The sequence below is a fragment of the Episyrphus balteatus genome, chromosome 3, assembly GCF_945859705.1.
Source record: "Episyrphus balteatus chromosome 3, idEpiBalt1.1, whole genome shotgun sequence".
Classification (NCBI taxonomy): Eukaryota; Metazoa; Arthropoda; class Insecta; order Diptera; family Syrphidae; genus Episyrphus; species Episyrphus balteatus.
The window spans coordinates 45,323,283-45,340,241 of record NC_079136.1 but is presented as its reverse complement, the minus strand read 5'-3'; the positions used below and the strand labels follow the sequence as shown (position 1 = coordinate 45,340,241).

The 16,959-nt window shown below is 28.1% G+C and overlaps 1 protein-coding gene across 1 annotated transcript; it reads right to left on the bottom strand.

Moving 5' to 3' along the window:
• Nucleotides 1-3,667: 3,667 nt before the first annotated feature.
• LOC129914666 (farnesol dehydrogenase) lies at nucleotides 3,668-10,559 on the bottom strand. The gene is made up of 6 exons (XM_055993995.1): nucleotides 10,246-10,559; nucleotides 10,011-10,176; nucleotides 6,517-6,643; nucleotides 4,260-4,395; nucleotides 3,874-4,011; nucleotides 3,668-3,790 (listed from the first exon to the last, which is right to left on the bottom strand). Exons 1-6 carry the CDS (start codon nucleotides 10,381-10,383, stop codon nucleotides 3,737-3,739), a joined length of 759 nt encoding a protein of 252 aa, XP_055849970.1. The 5' UTR covers nucleotides 10,384-10,559; the 3' UTR covers nucleotides 3,668-3,736.
• Nucleotides 10,560-16,959: the final 6,400 nt, after the last annotated feature.

Below are 16,959 nucleotides of genomic sequence, written 5' to 3'. Positions count from 1 at the left end.
GTGTAATAATTATTTCGGCTTCTGTAACTATAACATTTAGAAGTAGAATTTTGCGTATTTATTGGGACCGTTTTGAAGATTGCTGCTGAAGGCGAGCATTGGATTTCCCATTTTTCATAGTGGGTAGTCAGCTGAATAATCAAATGAAAAAAACGCATTAAAAAAATACAACTGTAAATGAAAATATTTGCATAAAAAAAATTATTCCAATAATTTATATTGAATGAAAATATTTTACATTGGAAGTGATAACGTCATAAGAAAACAGGTTGTGTGCTTTTGTTTAAAAAAAAAACATGATTTAAAAATTATTTATTTGTCAACTTTCTTGCAAAAAAAAAAATTAAAAGTTACTATATATTATAATTTAAAAGAAAAAGCTAAAAAAATACCTTTTTTCCTCATTATATTAATTTTTTATTTGAAAAACCTACAAAAAAAATTATACTATTAAAAAGCTAAATATTTCTTCTAAAGAATAAAACCATTTTTATGTTTTTACAATGCCCAAAAAGTATTAGAATTATTTATTTAAAACAATCATTTCTTATGAAAAAAGTGAAAAAATCACTTCCATCATCCAAAAATCCGTTTTTTTTTATATAACAACCGATACAAAATTTTATACCATCTGAAATCCTTTTATTTCAGTTCAAAATATTTATTTCGCCCATGTCTGTGCGACGTCTACAAAAAGAGCTAGAATTTTTTGAACCCAATCAGTTTTCATCAAAAAAAGCTACCTTTATGCCTACAAAAAGTTAGAGTTTTTAAAGCCAACCATTTCGAAATTTCAAACTGAGAATACGGTACTTCCCACACTGGTGGCTGGTCATGGGCAACAGATCTTCACAGGTGTTTTGAGGTATTTCTGAAGTTTTTTAATTTAACATTGTGTAGCTTGTAGTAAATGTACCCGTTATGTGTGATATATCAAATGAAAGGTAATATTATCAGCATGCTCAATAAAGTTGTATCTGTTCTAGAAAAAAAAAAGAAAAAAAGGTGGTGAAAAATGAGACTTTATTTTACCGTTATCTCAAAATTGTGACTACAAAATTAATTGAAATTTTGCACAAATATAGTCCTGCTTATTATATATCTACGTTATAAATTTCATTTATTTATCTGTTGAAGTAAAAAAGATAAAAAAAACGGTTAAAAACGGACTAAAAAACTTGTTTTTCCCGTTATTCGGTCAAAAATCATTTTAAAATACCTACGAAAAATTAAAAAAAAATAAAAACTCACCAAAAAAAAAGTAGATGTTTTTCAAAAATTAATATTTCGAAACGCAGAGACTTAAAAATATATCTGTATTAGACAACACTGGTCGGCAAAAAAAAAACAAAAAAAGTCGGGAGCAAGAACTCTGTAAGGTGATTTTAATAACCTTGAGTGTGCTGAATTCAAAACAGTTTACAGATTTTTTCCATCACGTCTAGTTTTTGAGCTCTGCTCATCACAATTTAAGCTATAAAGTCCCAAAAACTAATTTTAAATGAAATGTTTTTTTGACATTTGATCCAAAAATATTATTTTTCCGTAATATTTTGCTATTTGTTCAACCGAATCAGGAGTCGAAAACTGAAATTTACTTGAAATCTGCTTCAAAAACCATGAGTTAACTTAACCACCAAGATATTGAGATATCATACCTTTCTATACCAAATATCTTTTAGAAAAAAATAATTTTGAAAATAAAAATAAAGGTATTTAAGACGATAAAATATGGCTTTTGAATATTGCATATGTGGTTTTGCGAAAAAAAATTTAACGGTGTTGAAATTCAACGCCAAAATTACCACAAAAACGCGTTTTTGACCTGTTAACCCTTTCGGACCCAGCGTTACTCTCATGTAACATTTTTTTAAAAATTCGTAAAAAATATTAAATTTAACAATTTTTTAGGTTACGATTGCTTAATTGAAAGATAATAATGCCTAGTTACTGGATTATTACAAAAAGTTAATCAAATATCATATATTTAATTTTTTTTTATCAAGAAAGGGACTGAAATTCACATTTTTTTTTTTTGCAAAAAAAATTTTTTTTATTTATGGTCATAATTTTGAAAAAAAGATATAAAAAATGTTAATGCAGAAAGTGTTTTGTTTTTTTGCTTAGAAGAAGTAGCATACATTATAGTTTCATAAAAAGTTATTTTCTCAGTTCTCCGACTTTTTTTGGTGGTCATAGGCAGTGCATGTTACTTACATGTAACATGAGAAAATCGCATTAGTTTTGCTATTTATTATTTTGGAAAATAACTTTTTGCTATTCATATTTCTTAGTTGTGATGTTTTTGACCCGTTAATACCGAAAAAACAATTTTTAATATTGATTTTCATAGCTTGGGTTCGAAAGGGTTAATATTTAAATATTTCGAAAACTTGACGTGCCAGTGAAAATTTGACTTCAGATTCGGAATCAGCACACAAAAGTCCTATAGAAAAGTATGGTTTGGTTCAAGCTCCATTTTCGTTGCCGACCAGTGCAATTAACATTTATTTTATTATCTTTCAAATGTCTTTTTTCAAATTGTCAAAAAAATTTCCCTACCTATAATCACTATTTTGTCATAGCTCTACCTCATGTATTAGTTTTAAGAAACCATTTATAACTTGGTTTTGAATTTTTTTCAGAATTTTTTCAATACTTTTGTCAGCTTTACAATTAATTTATCTATCGATTAAAAAATATTCAACTTTCTACAACGTTGCGTTTAGAAAAAAAAGTCACTTTTTTGCAATTTTGTTTTCCCCTATTTACCCTATTTAATGACGGAATTTGAAAAATTCCTTCATTTGTATTCAACTTTAGGTTGATATCTTTCAAATAAGCTATAGAACATTATTGTATCTCTAATAGTTTATTTTTAATTTTGAATTGAAATTTTTGCCGCACTGCGAAAAATTTCAAGTGGAACGGGAGAAAATGGCGTCACTTTTTCGTGGTGGCTGCCATGGTTCATCGATTTATCAGACGTTATCACGTCAAAAATTTTGTTATAAATTAAATGTTCTTTTTTTTTTAATTTCGAATTTCTTATAATTTTGACCTTTAGGCCTTATACTAGCTTCATAGTTGAAATAGCTTATCTATGATCAAATAGTCAAAATTGTAAGAAATTAAATATTATTAAAAAAATATTTAATGCACACATTTCGCATTTTTTCTTCCTAACGCAGAAAATCTTTAATATGCAAAATCTTTTATAATGCAATTAGATTTTTTTAAATGCAAAATATTTTTTTTTTCTTTTAAGATTTTTATTTGCAACCCTGACGATAAAATGAAATGTTGCACACTCAAGTGTGCTGACTTCAAAAAGATTGTTTTTTTTTTTTTCAAAATGGTGGCAATTACTAAATTTTCTATTTTAAATCAATAATAAGGTATATGAAGCATGTAGCAAACAGTGGGGCAGAGAGAACTTCCCTTATAAAACGATGTATAAATAAGTTGGGTGAAGTAAATAACAGGTTCAAAGTAGGTACATATTTTGCTAATTTAATTGAAAATCGTCTTCACGGAGTAAAAATGGATGCAGAAATTCATTAGCTGGAAAATCACTAAACTGTCTCAGTGCTTTCATACACAATTCGAGTGTATAATTAAGAAAAAACGAAATACAACTTTTATAATAGGTACATTTTATTAAAGCTTCTTTGAATATCATTTTTTTTTTTTTAATTAAATCGTATGTAATCATGAGTTCACCAACTCTCAAAAATTATTTTTCTTCCTTTTTGTATTCAGGTATTGCTTGAAGTATAATTTCCTCAATCTGTAAAAAAAAAATTAATAAAATATTAAATATATTTTTTTACGTGGAAAATATAAATGTAGGTATATAAAAAAGAACATTACCTGTACATTGGGCGGTGTGTGCAAAGCATAAACAACTGCATCGGCAACATCTTTTGGTTGCAATTTCGGATATGGAGCATACGATGCTGGATTGTATACTTTAAGGAAGTCAGTTTCAACCATTCCAGGACTGATGCTCTGAAAATAAGAGGTGAAAAAATAAATTAAAACTTAAATAAAGTCGAAATTAGGAAGCGATTTTCAAAGTACAAAAATTAAGAAGAGTTCCAGAGCTCCCAAAAGATTTAAAATTGTATGAACAAGTACAAGTCGGCTTATTTCATTTTTTTTTTTCAAGAATTCAAAATATGTGCTTTTCTTACAATACAAGTGTTAAATAAGATTTCGAAATTAGTTATAATAAAACAAATCTTTAAATTACTTACCGTAAGTTTGACATTTAACTTATTGTAACGAATTTCTTGCCTCACAGTTTGACAAAGTGCTGTAAGTGCATGTTTCGTAGCTGGATATACATTATATGCTGGTTTTGGTAGTTCCATAACTTTATGACCAAGAATGCTAAATAAACAAATTAAAAATAAATAAAAACACAGATAAAATTAATTGAGTTTGAACTCTTTAATAAAACAATAATATACTTAAAATTAAATACGAATAATTTGAATTGAATAAAAAGCCATAAATATTTAAAAAAAAAAAACGTAAGTATTTTCAGTCTGATTAACCAACAAACATGTGAGTTCTAGGTTCGGTTTTATATATTTTTTTTTTTGGTTTTAATTAATTAAGTTTTAATTTCAATTCTTTCAACTCAATATATAGATAGCATTTTAAATTGTGGCTTCATTCATGTTTATTTAATTTCGGTATAAATCTTTTTATATGTAAGTACTGATATATATATCGAAAAAGTGCGTTTAATAAGGTTACTCTTCTACTTCAGAGTAATTTTTCAACAAAAAAAAGAGTAGGTAGGTATTGCAAACAAACTTTCGACAGAGTTGTATGTTTTTTTTTTCTGGTTTTGGGGCGAGTTTGTATGCAATTTGTTGCAAATATTTAAGGATGCAAGTTCATTACGGTCAGATATGCAATTAAAAACTTGTTAAATGCGGAGGCAGCTACAAATAAAAATAAAAAAAAAATACAACATACAAATAACAACAAAAATAAAGCAAAATTTACAATAGCCGGTCTAAAGGATCTGTGATTGTAATGCAATGCAATGATGAAAGTGCAAGGATTCGTTTTTTTTTTTATATTTGTATTTGTTTGTGTATGTTTTTATAAATATATGCGTAGACTGCGTATTTCATGGTTTATTAATTTTTGTTTTATAGCTCACATCAGTGTGCTAAGTTGTTATTGTGGGACATCTCATCCCCAACCCTTAAAGTGTGTTGCATTTGCATAATGTGTATGCGCGCACGTTTATTTATCGATGCACTTTTATATTCTCTTATATACATTCGTATAATTTGTATATGTGTATTTTGTATAGGTACATTTGTTTTGTGTGGGCAATTTAATTATAATTATTAATTGCCAGGACATAATATAAATTTATATATTTTTTTTTTCACAGTGCGCAGCATTAAAAATTAAACACTTGCAATTATTTCGGAATGCGAAAGATAAATAATCGTTTTTTTTTTTTTTTTTGGCAGGACAATGTGAATGAAATTTACTCGTAATTCGACATTGGAATCGCCGCATCTGTGAGATGTAATTCGAATATAGATTTAAGAATAATTACAGGTTACATTTAATTTTAAATTCCTGAATGGAGATGGATATTTGAGATTGTATTTAAAATGGGCTTTGTGGCACGGAGGATCGAATTAAATACACTGGTTAACAAGGGTTCTGTTGCCAAAACAAAAATATACTTTTCTGAAGGTTTTCGGTTTGCTGAATCCGAAGTCAGAAAAAATTGATTAGCTCCCGTTTTTGAAATATTACCGTTAGAAAATGCAAAAAAACGTTTTTTTTGACTACTTCGGACCTTATTTTTTAATTTAAGGAAAATTGTTAGAAGATATTTAGTAACGGTTTCTATAAAAACTATTTTCCTTCTTTCATGAACTTTTTAAATCTTAAATCTAGATTTAAACAGATTTAAAAAGGTGGAAAATAGTTCTCATAAAAACCGTTACTAAATATGCTCAAACAATTTACCTTCTATAAAAGAATAAGGCCCGAAGTACTGCATTTTTTAACGGTAATATTTCAAAAACGGGAGCTGATTAATTTTTTCTGACTACGGATTCGAGTTCAGCACACTGAAAACCTTCAGAAAAGTATTTTTTTGATCCGGCAACAAAAAAAAAGTTTAATTTTGTTAACCAGTGATATAATTGGAGAAATATGAGGTATTGAGGGTTGTTTTTGAGAAAAATTCTTGCAAGTAGTAATATTCTTTTATCTTTTTTGCGTAAAAAGCTTCAACTTTTATCATAAGAGCAAATATCGCATTTTATTTTATTTCTACTAATCCTAAACTTGCCATATGCGTCATAAAATTAAACAAGCAGTGATATGTATTTAACAACATAAAATATACCCAGCCAGACACTTTTAATCTTTTAAATGATAAGAAATTTCACAGTTCAAATTCAAGATAATACTAAAATGAGGAAGAAAAAAGAATCTTGTTTTTTATTAATGTTATCTATGTACCTATTGATGATAATTATATGTGATCGTAGTCCATGGATTTTCATAAGTTCCACTGATTGCATTATACATGTACATGCTGCTACCACATTCAAGTCAAACACATCTCTGACCTCTCCCGCTGAACTTTCTATAAGAAAAAGAAAATAAAAATTATTTAATTTATCGTCAAAAATTTAAATAATTCATTTCTAGAAATGGCGAAATTAAAAACATCTGAGAGGAATTTAAAACGATTAAAATATTTTGCATAACATTGACAGTTTCTCAATTGCAAGAAATTAAGTAATATTGTCTGCAGGACAAGTTTATGATTTGATTTGTAAGATTGTTGGTCTTGAAATAGGCAACCTATCTTTTGATGAAATTTTTTTCGTAAATCATTTTTTTTGCAAAACCGTTGAATCGTTTTTTTTTTTTTTTTTTTAATTTCTGACTTTCTCCCAAATGACAAATCTAATTTTAAGGAAATTTTTGAAACCTAAGTTTTAATATTTCAAAAAATTGGAACATTTTTTTTTTTGTAAAAAGAACTTTTGAAAAACGAGATACCTACTATTTAATTTTTTTGCATACCACCTTTCATATTACATTTTAAAATATTATTTATAAGAATGTATCTAAAACACAACATTTCTAAAAATTTTGAAATTTTTTTTCTTTAAATGCATTTTAAAACAAATCGAGTTATTTACTTTTTTTGAAGCTCAAATTCATTTGATTAGTTATTTTTTCCTAATGTTTTTTTTTTATTTATTTTTAAAGTTTCTATTTAGTAAAACATTTATGAAAAGTTTTAAAGCACTCAAAGTGCAAGTTCGTTTGACCGAATCTTGCATTTTATTTTCACGAATTTTGCTGCCATGTACTATAATAACACTTTCAAAACATCTTGACAAAAATTATTCAATATATTTCTTCGAAAATAGCCCTTCCAAGGTTTTAATTTATTGTTCTACACCTTATATAGGAAGTATTGGTTTCGTGATTTTAATCAAAGCCAGCATACCAATGCGGAGCATATCTACGCATACCAAAAAGAGGGTTTCGTTATAGTCAAAACATCTGTGCGTAGGTATTTGCTATTCGTTCAGTAGGTAGTAAGCTAACTGCCTAATAAGTTCGGGCTCGATTTCTATTTAGATGGATTTTTAGAAAAAGAAATTCATAACCGCAATACAAAAAATATAAGCATAACGGAGTCGCACGTACTTGCTCTTATGGTAAAAGTTACTTTGAATATTGCATCTTTTTATGCAAGAATTAATGAAAGAAAATTTTGAATTTATTTTTATTCGAAATTTGATAAAAACAAACAAAACTATAAAATTTGATTTTAAAATAACAAAAACATCTTTTTAAATGGTTTCACCTCTAAACTTAGTGTGCCATTTAATTTTTCACATAATAAAGAAATTTTTAATTTTTTAAAGAAAAGAATTAAATGAACACTTTTATTAAATAGTTTTTTACAAATAAAAAAAAATTGGTATGCCATTAAAAACCTTTTAAAACAAACATTTACAACAATGCTACGGCCTAGAAAGTTTGTTGAGGCCACGATGAATTAAAGTGTCGTCAAAAATTGATTTGTTGAAAAATATTGATTTTTCAAAAAAATCTTATTGAATTTATTTATTTCAAAAAATATTTTTTAGCTTTAACATTAAGGCCGTTTAAACGTTTGCATTCACAAAAAATGTTCTATGATATCGGTTTCGTTATTTACTAGAAAGTCAGAAAACAAAGAATTCGGCTTTATGGCAAATACCATTGAAAGGTTAAAAAATACTTCCTTTTTAGTTCAAAAGCTATGCTAATGCTACTACGTTAACTGTCACAGTTTACACAAAATTTTTTATCAAAAGCGATAAAGCTATTTTTTTAAGAAAACAAAGAATTTTCATTTTGGTTATTAGCAGTTAGATACCAGTAATTTTAATCCTAAAAATCAATTTTCAATTTCACTTTGAGAGAATCTCGGGTTGTGGTCGAAATTCTGTATGTTGCAAAATTCTGTATTCAAAATACTGTATGCCAAAATACTGTATGTCAAAATTCTGTATGTGCAAAATGCTGTACGAACAAAATTCTGAAAGTCAAAATTCTGTATAGCAAAATTCTGGTTGGTCAAAATACTGTATTTCAAAGTTCTGCACATCAAAATTCTGTATATCAAAATTCTGTAAAAATGCTGTAAAAAATATAGTTTTGATAATGTAAAAAAGTGCGCGAGCACAAACGATATTTTTTACAGCATTTTTACAGAATTTTGAAATACAGATGTATTTAAAAGAGGGTTTACTATGAATTTCTAAGAGATCAACTTAATAAAGAGGCAAGCTTTTAATGCTGATTAATCTAGGTACTTTATTAGGAGCTACAGAAAAAAAGAGAGAGAAAACAAAACTACACTTATTTAAAAAAACAATCTGAATTAAACCACGTTGCATACCTTAAACGGATTGAAAAAATAATTAAATTTATATTGATTTTGACATTTTTTTTTGTAAAATTTATTTTTTATGTTTAAGAAAACTTTGATTTGTGTTCCTAGAATTGATTTACTTTTTTACTTTAATAATTATGTTTGTATAAAATTACAACTTTACTGTCAATAATTATAAAAGCTAGTATTTAGTGTTTTTTTTTTATCAAAGGAAATTTCTTTAAATATACTGTATTGAAAATACAGTATTTTGCCGTACAGAATTTTACAAAACAGAATTTTGCAAGTCAGTATTTTGTTCATACAGTATTTTGACGTACAGAATTTTGTATTTACAGTATAATGACGTACAGAATTATGGTCTTACAGTATTTTGACCCCACAGAATTTTGTCGTACAGAATTTTGACAAGCAGAATTATGACCCGCTCCCGAGAATCTCACAAAACTCATAACTGTAACTCGTTTGAAGATAATCGTTTCTGTTATTCAGGCTGAACTGCAGCAAAATAGATATGCACTAACAGACAGAAGGACAGACGGACTGACAGACAGATTTGCGAACCGACTTTTTTGCATTCTATGTTATTGTATTGTGATGTATTGCTATAGTCGATTTTGATTTTTATGAATCCTTTGTTACTCGATTTTGATTTGCTTACGAATCCTAAATTTAAACGCAAGTACAAATTAATTTTTATAGGTAGGTATTATTATAGTAAACAAGTTATAAAAGGTTGTACTGCATTTTTTTGGCAATTATTAATCAACATCTCAAAACGAGATTAAAATTATTAAGCATACCTATTTTTGAAGAATTGATTATTCGAAAAAAAAAAAAAATATCTTAAATGTACTTTTATACATTGTTATGAAGGAACATACAAAAATTAAATTTTGTATTTAATATTTCGTCATATGACTTACCTACATGAACAAAAAAAGGCGAAGTTTTGTTTTGAACTGAAGAATACATTTTTGCTATATACTAACATTTCCCTTCAACATAAAATTTAACTAAAGAAAACCATCATGGCACAAAAACTCACCCAATAAAAAGTTAGCCACAGTACGTCCAGCTCCATTAACCAACAAATGAACAGTATGAAATTTAGCTTTTATTTGTTCGAATGCATTTACTATGCTCGATGTATCCGTTAGATCACATTCTATGGCAAAGATTTTTCCAAGCCCAGTAACTCTTGTGTTTAGATCCTAAAACACAATAAATTTTCACAATCACACTTTGAACACCATTTTTATCTTAAATTTAATTTTTCTCACTTCAATTAATTGTGTACGTCTGGCTAAACCAACAACAACCATGTAATTATTAGCTAAAGTAACACAAACTTCAGCACCAATTCCGGTACTAGCACCAGTAACTACGGCAACACGATTTCGCCAAAATTCAGCAGCCATAATTAGGATTGAGATTATTTAATAAATTTTTATAATACAATTAGTCACTAAAACGTCTAAAATACAACTAAAATTAGATTCTTAATTATAATCTTCTTTTTATACTTTCGCTTAGAGTATTTCGTTGTCACTCTGATTGCACGTTATAATAAGAACAATATTTGTTTGCCTCTCTTCATAAACCGAATAAGAATGCCCCAGTTGACTATATTGAAATTTTATATACAAACTATGTAGTTAGCTGATGAGTTTGTACCCCGATTAAATTTCCTTTAGAAAATTTGAGATGGAAATAAACCACATAACAACCGAAACCACATCGACTTTAATTAGGGTGACCATATTTTCAATCTGATTTTTCTCACTTGTCGAAAATGTGCCACATTAAATCCATCATTTTTGAATGAATAAAAAACTTAGGTACTATTTAAATTAGATTTAGGGCTGGTTTGTTCACAGTCGATTATCTTTTAATCAAGGAGTTTTCTATGGAACAAACTGGCCCTTATAGTTTTTTCCCAAATAGGAAACAAAATTTAAAAAAACTATGAACTGATCACAGTAGAATTAAATTATAATTGCCTGCAACTTGTTTGAAACTGATTTGAAATCGTTTGTTAGAAATTGGCTTTTTGAGCAGTTTGAAATTTTCATCAACTATAAAAAGTTTATTTTAATTTAAATAAAAACAAACAAAAAAAAAACATTGATGGTCACCCTTCATTTCTTTATACACAACAGTACTGATAAAATGATTCAGTTCTGAACTTATCTATGAAGGAAGATACGTACCAAAGTATATAGGGCAGTGCGATCGATTCGATTTATTATTTATTTGTCACGATCTGCTAAGCTTCGTTGATCTGAAATCAACCACAATTGAAGTAATAATTATGCAAGAGAAGAATTATTTGAATTTAAATCAATTTATTTATGCAGATTAGACTGACGACCGACGATGCAACCAATTGCTTGCAAAAAAAAAAAAAAAACTACAATTTGAGGCTATTGTACTTGGAGTGCATTTAAATTGATGTGCATCATTCTTAATGGGAACATGATAAGAAAACAAAGTTATTTGATTTCATTCAATTATTTTATTAAATTATTGCAACAAAGCCGAAAGGTAGAATGAAGCAAAGTACAATTAAAGAAACTGGTTACAAGTTTTTATTACACTTAGGTGAAAATGTTAAATTTTTTTGACTACAGTTAAAAGGAGTGCTTTGTGCTTGATCGTTGTATATGGGAAACCGACGAAGTTACGAATACCAGAGTTACGGGCGACAGAGTTACGAGCGTCAAAGTTACGCGAAACCTAAGTTACGAAAAACTAGAGTTACGAATTCTAAAGTTATGTTAAGCTATGACATGTGATTTTTGGGTTGGCAACAATTGCGAGGAACGACATGGAATTATGGAAGTACAAACAAGAGATTAACATTTTTCTCGTTGGTCAGAACTAAATGAGTAAAGCGAAAATGGGTAAAATTTTGATTGGATAGGTATAGATATACATATATGATTTTGTTTTTGTGAGAAGATCGCAAAAACGTTGAAATAGAAAAAAAAAAAACACGAGTATACTTATGTAAGTTTGGGGGACATAATTGAATTTAACTTCTTATTTGTCCAACTAATATTGCAAATACGTATTTTTTTTCTATTAATTAATATAATTATTCAAAGCGTATTTTGTAACACCCACTTTGTTATTATTTATATTAAAATAATAACCAAATCACCCCTTTTTTTACAGACGTTATTTTGGTGTGGTGAACTGTTGTTGCAATTGTTGCCAACCCAAAAATCACATGTCATAGCTTAACATAACTTTAGAATTCGTAACTCTAGTTTTTCGTAACTCTGTCGCGCGTAACTCTGTTATTCGTAACTCCGTTACCATTTCGAACTATCGTCCAAACCCTCTTTCTTGTTTGCTAGTTATGCGCTATATGACGTCACATAAACTGAGTTAGGAGTCCTCTACAGGCAAGAGTCAAAAACTACATAGTTTCTATTGCCGTTTTACGACTGCTCAACAAATATTATATCATAAGAGTATATAAAACCAAAAGTCCAAAACTAAAACCCAGCCAATGTTGCCAGAATATTTTAGAGGAAATATCTTGGAGCCGATTTAAAAAATAGACAAAAAAAAAACGCATACAATTTTTGAATTAATGATATTTTGACCAATTATTTGAACTACACTGAGGGAAAAAACGCAACGTAAAATTTAATATGTTCAACGCTGATTTAATGTTGAAAAAACTAACATGAAACATCTTTAAATTAAAATTGAAACAACATAAGAATTTTTTTTATTTTTGTCGGACTTCTGCTTTTGTTGCATTTTATCACACTTATTTTCAACAGTGAGATTGCACGTTGGTAAAGCACTCGTCTAGAGACCCAAGAGTTGTAGGTTTAATTCCCAGCGGCGGCCAATTTTTGCTGTTTTTTTTTTTTTAACAAATTGATGTTTTTTTTCAAAGTTGAAACAACTTTGATTTAAAGATGTTTTATAACGGCAAACCAATTTAAACTAACGATGTTCTACTTTGATTTTAAAATTTTCGTCTTCAACGCAACATTCCGAAAAATAGTTGAATCAACGTGGTTTTCGTTGATTTTAAGTTGTTTTTTCCCTCAATGTAGTAAAGTTTATGTTGAATCGGGCTTTTTTGGAATGATCCTGAACTTTGCAGACAATTTGTCTGCTGAGATTTGGACAGCAACCAAAGTCGCAAAACTAGTCTGATTTTAACAAATTAAACGCCAATCGCTTCGTTAAATCAAAATCTAGGGGCGATATTTTTTAGTTTTTTTTTTTATTTGTCTTAACAAAAAAGTTATAGCCAAAAAACGCAAAAAACATCAAAAAAAATATTTTTAAAAATTTTGGACTTTCGTCACCACTGTAATAATGGACTGATTTTCATAAAAAAAAATGGCAATCGCTTTGTTTTATAAAAATCTAGTTGCGATAATTTTTAGTTTTTTTTATCTGTCTTAACAAAAAAGTTATGGCCAAAAAACGCAAAAAACCTCAGAAAAATTATTTTTTAAAATTTTGGACTTTCGTCACCACTGTAATAATGGACTGAGTTTCATAAAATAAATGGCAATCGCTTTGTTTTATAAAAATCTAGAAGCGATATTTTTTAGTTTTTTTTTTATTTGTCTTAACAAAAATGTTATGGCCAAAAAACGCAAAAAACCTCAGAAAAATTATTTTTTAAAATTTTGGACTTTCGTCACCACTGTAATAATGGACTGATTTTCATAAAATAAATGGCAATTGCTTCGATTAATCAAAATCTAGGGGTGATATTTTTTAGTTTTTTTTTTAATTGTCTTAACAAAAAAGTTATTGCCAAAAAACTTAAAAAGCCTATTTATAGACCGATTTCTGAAAAAAATACGGTAATCGATTGGTCGTAGAAAAATCTCTACTACACATTTTTTTTAAATTTTTATTGAACATAACAAGAAATATATGATTAAAAGATTAAATATTTTCTAAATGGGAGGACTCCTTTTTAATTTAATTAATCTTTAACATAACAAGAAATATATGATTAAAAGATTAAATATTTTCTAAATGGGAGGACGCCTTTTTAATTTTCTATTTTAATTTCTTTGTGCGCTTTCGTGTGTGTGTGTGTACGTGTAAAGCGTTATTTATTCATTTTTCTTTACACTTATTCATTCTCTGAAAATCAGTCCATTATTACAGTGGTGACGAAATTCCAAAATTTTGAAAAATAATTTTTTTGATGTTTTTTTGCGTTTTTTGGCCATAACTTTTTTGAAAAGACAAATAAAAAAACTAAAAAATATCGCCCCTTGATTAACATTTAACGAAGCGATTGGGGTTTAATTTGTTAAAATCTGACGAGTTTTGCGACTTCGGCGGCTGTCCAAACCTCAGCAGACTAATTGTCTGCAAAGTTCAGGATCATTTCTTGGAAGGAAGTTTTTTGGAGGAAGTGGCCAAAAAATCAGATTCAACATAAGAATACAATTTTTTTTTGCATGAGATTTTTTGATTTTTTTTAAATTTTCAGATAACTTTTGCATATCAGACTTCAAGTACAATTTTTTGCTTTTTATTTTGTTCACCAAGTTCAAAATTTAAAGAGCCAAATTCCGATTAATCGGAAATCAACATTTTAAGGAGCGAGTGAAATGTTCAAGAAGCCTGCTCTGGCAACATTAACCCAGCTACTTTAAAATCACGATCTAAAAAGTAGGCATGTTTTTATGTTTACATGATAACGGCATTATGGGGCATTCCCGAAGAAGCATTAAAAAGATTAGAGTGTAACAAAAAATTACAAACATTCATTTACCTAATGTAGAGGCCTTTATGTTTGGTTCGATAAGAATTAATATAAATTATATGTCGAGCAAATATTTATATCAAGGATGACGTATGTCTCATTGTATTGAAATAGAAGAAAAATAGTGTAAAAAGTGTAATCAAAAACATTTAATCTGAACCATATTTTCAATGGAAAATAACCAAAATAAATAAAAGTGAGACTTGAACTTGATTCCAGAACATTTATGTAGATCGATAAGGATCATCAAACTTTAACATTATGTTGATTTTAAAACTGTAAATAGTTATGAAATCTACTTTATCTCGTTGCTATAGTTTTTGTTTATTGTTACTGGCAACTAATTATATTAAAAATGTTCAAATGTGCCGTTTACTTATTAATGAGTCAATCGATATTGCAATCATCCAACATCACGATCACTATCAAGCTAAAGTTACAATGTTTAAAATTTAACATCAGAGTAATGCTAGTTACTGCTTTGAAATTAAGTTTTATCATTGTATATCTATTTGTTTTATGTTGTTGATAAAAAGGCCTATGAAAGTCCTAAAAATCATCTTTCATATGCAACTACACAGCTGAGTTCATTGTTTGACTTACGATAAGAATTTTTTGGCTAACTAATTAAGTTTTTAAATAGCTAACCAATTAAGTTTTTAAATAGAAAAAAATATTACTCATACGCCACAGTGTACATTAAGATTTAAGGTGTAAAATTGGTGAATGATTTTCATAAGCTGCAATGTTTTGTTGACCATTCACTAATCGTATAGTAAATATATTAGTCGTTCGTAAAAAAATAAATTCTGACAAATATAACAACATGGAAAAAAGTCAGATTAATGAGAATCACCAATTCACATGATATAAATTTTGTTGAGATTAGGGATTCTTATTTATTAAGTGTGTGGTAGACTTTTCTTTTCATCTATGAGTTACCTTCATTATACAGATCAAATATCTCAAAGCTTCGATCTATACATATATTTGTGCATCTTTGATTTTATACCTATACAACATATTATGTAAATTGTTCAAGGCAAAGAACCTTTCTTAAGAAGATACCCTAAAGGTCTTATCACAAACATCACAAATCGTGTTGGTATAGGTCTTTACCACTTACATATATGAGTATGTATGCTCTCTTCTTTTTTTTTTTATTTTTTAAATCATCTTGAATAAAAGATACTTCCGAAACATCATGCTCTGTCCTATCTCATTTTCGTATAATAAAGCTTCAGCACCTAGTATATAATGTCCTTTACTAAAAGCTAAGTACCTTCCTATAAAACAATGAAGATTCAAAAACAAAATCAAAATTCTTCATGTGGAAATTTCAATTAAGAAATTCCAATCCCCTCAAGCTAGCTAGCAGATATAATATTATCCAAAGAGGGCAAGCATGGTGGTGATGCTGTGAATGACGACGATGAAAACGACTACACCGATGACGGCATGATAATATGAGCTGAAAACGATGACGCGGTCATCAACCAGAGACTTTTAAGACTTATATCTTCTTTCACAAGACATACATAAGTGGAGTAGCTTTATCTATAAAATTAATAAATGTAATAAACCCGATGCGTTTAAGGTTTTGGTGATGAGCAGAAAAGAAATTTTGGAGAAGATTTTGTGAATTAAAAATATTAAACTGATTTTTAGTAATTGACGATTGATTCCAAGAGATTTTGACTAATTTTTGAGAACATTTCATGAAAAATTATTTCGACTGGAATAGAAAATCAACACCAATATGAAATGGAATAATTTCATTTAGAGATATCGACATGACCAATAATCCAAAATGCAAATAAAATTTGACTTTCAAATTGACCTACTTTGAAAAATACTTTTATTGCATAGTTTTTGACGTGATAACGTCTTATAAATCGATGAACCATGGCAGCCACCACAAAAAAGTGACGCCATTTTCTAACGTTACACTCTCGCACTTTCGCAGTGCGGCAAAAAATTTAAATTCAGAATTAAAAATAAACTATTAGAGATACAAAAATCTTCTATAGCTTATTTGAAAGATAATAACCTTAAGCTTAAATTCTGTCATTTAATAGGGTAAACAGGGGTAAAACGGAAAGATGAAATTTGGGCTAAAATCTAAACGCGAAGTCGTAGAGAATTGATTTTTTTTGCTATAGATAGATAAAATTAATTTAAGAATAACTGCATTTAAGAAAAAAATTTGAAACTAAGCTATAACGTT

Excerpts from the sequence above, each read along its gene's own strand:
- LOC129914666 (XM_055993995.1), bottom strand. The coding sequence starts at position 10,383 with ATGGCTGCTGAATTTTGGCGAAATCGTGTTGCCGTAGTTACTGGTGCT. Across the intron at positions 4,012-4,259 it reads AGTTAAATGTCAAACTTACG|AGCATCAGTCCTGGAATGGT; the intron begins GTAAGTAATTTA and ends TCTTATTTTCAG. Across the intron at positions 3,791-3,873 it reads ACACACCGCCCAATGTACAG|ATTGAGGAAATTATACTTCA; the intron begins GTAATGTTCTTT and ends TTTTTTTTACAG.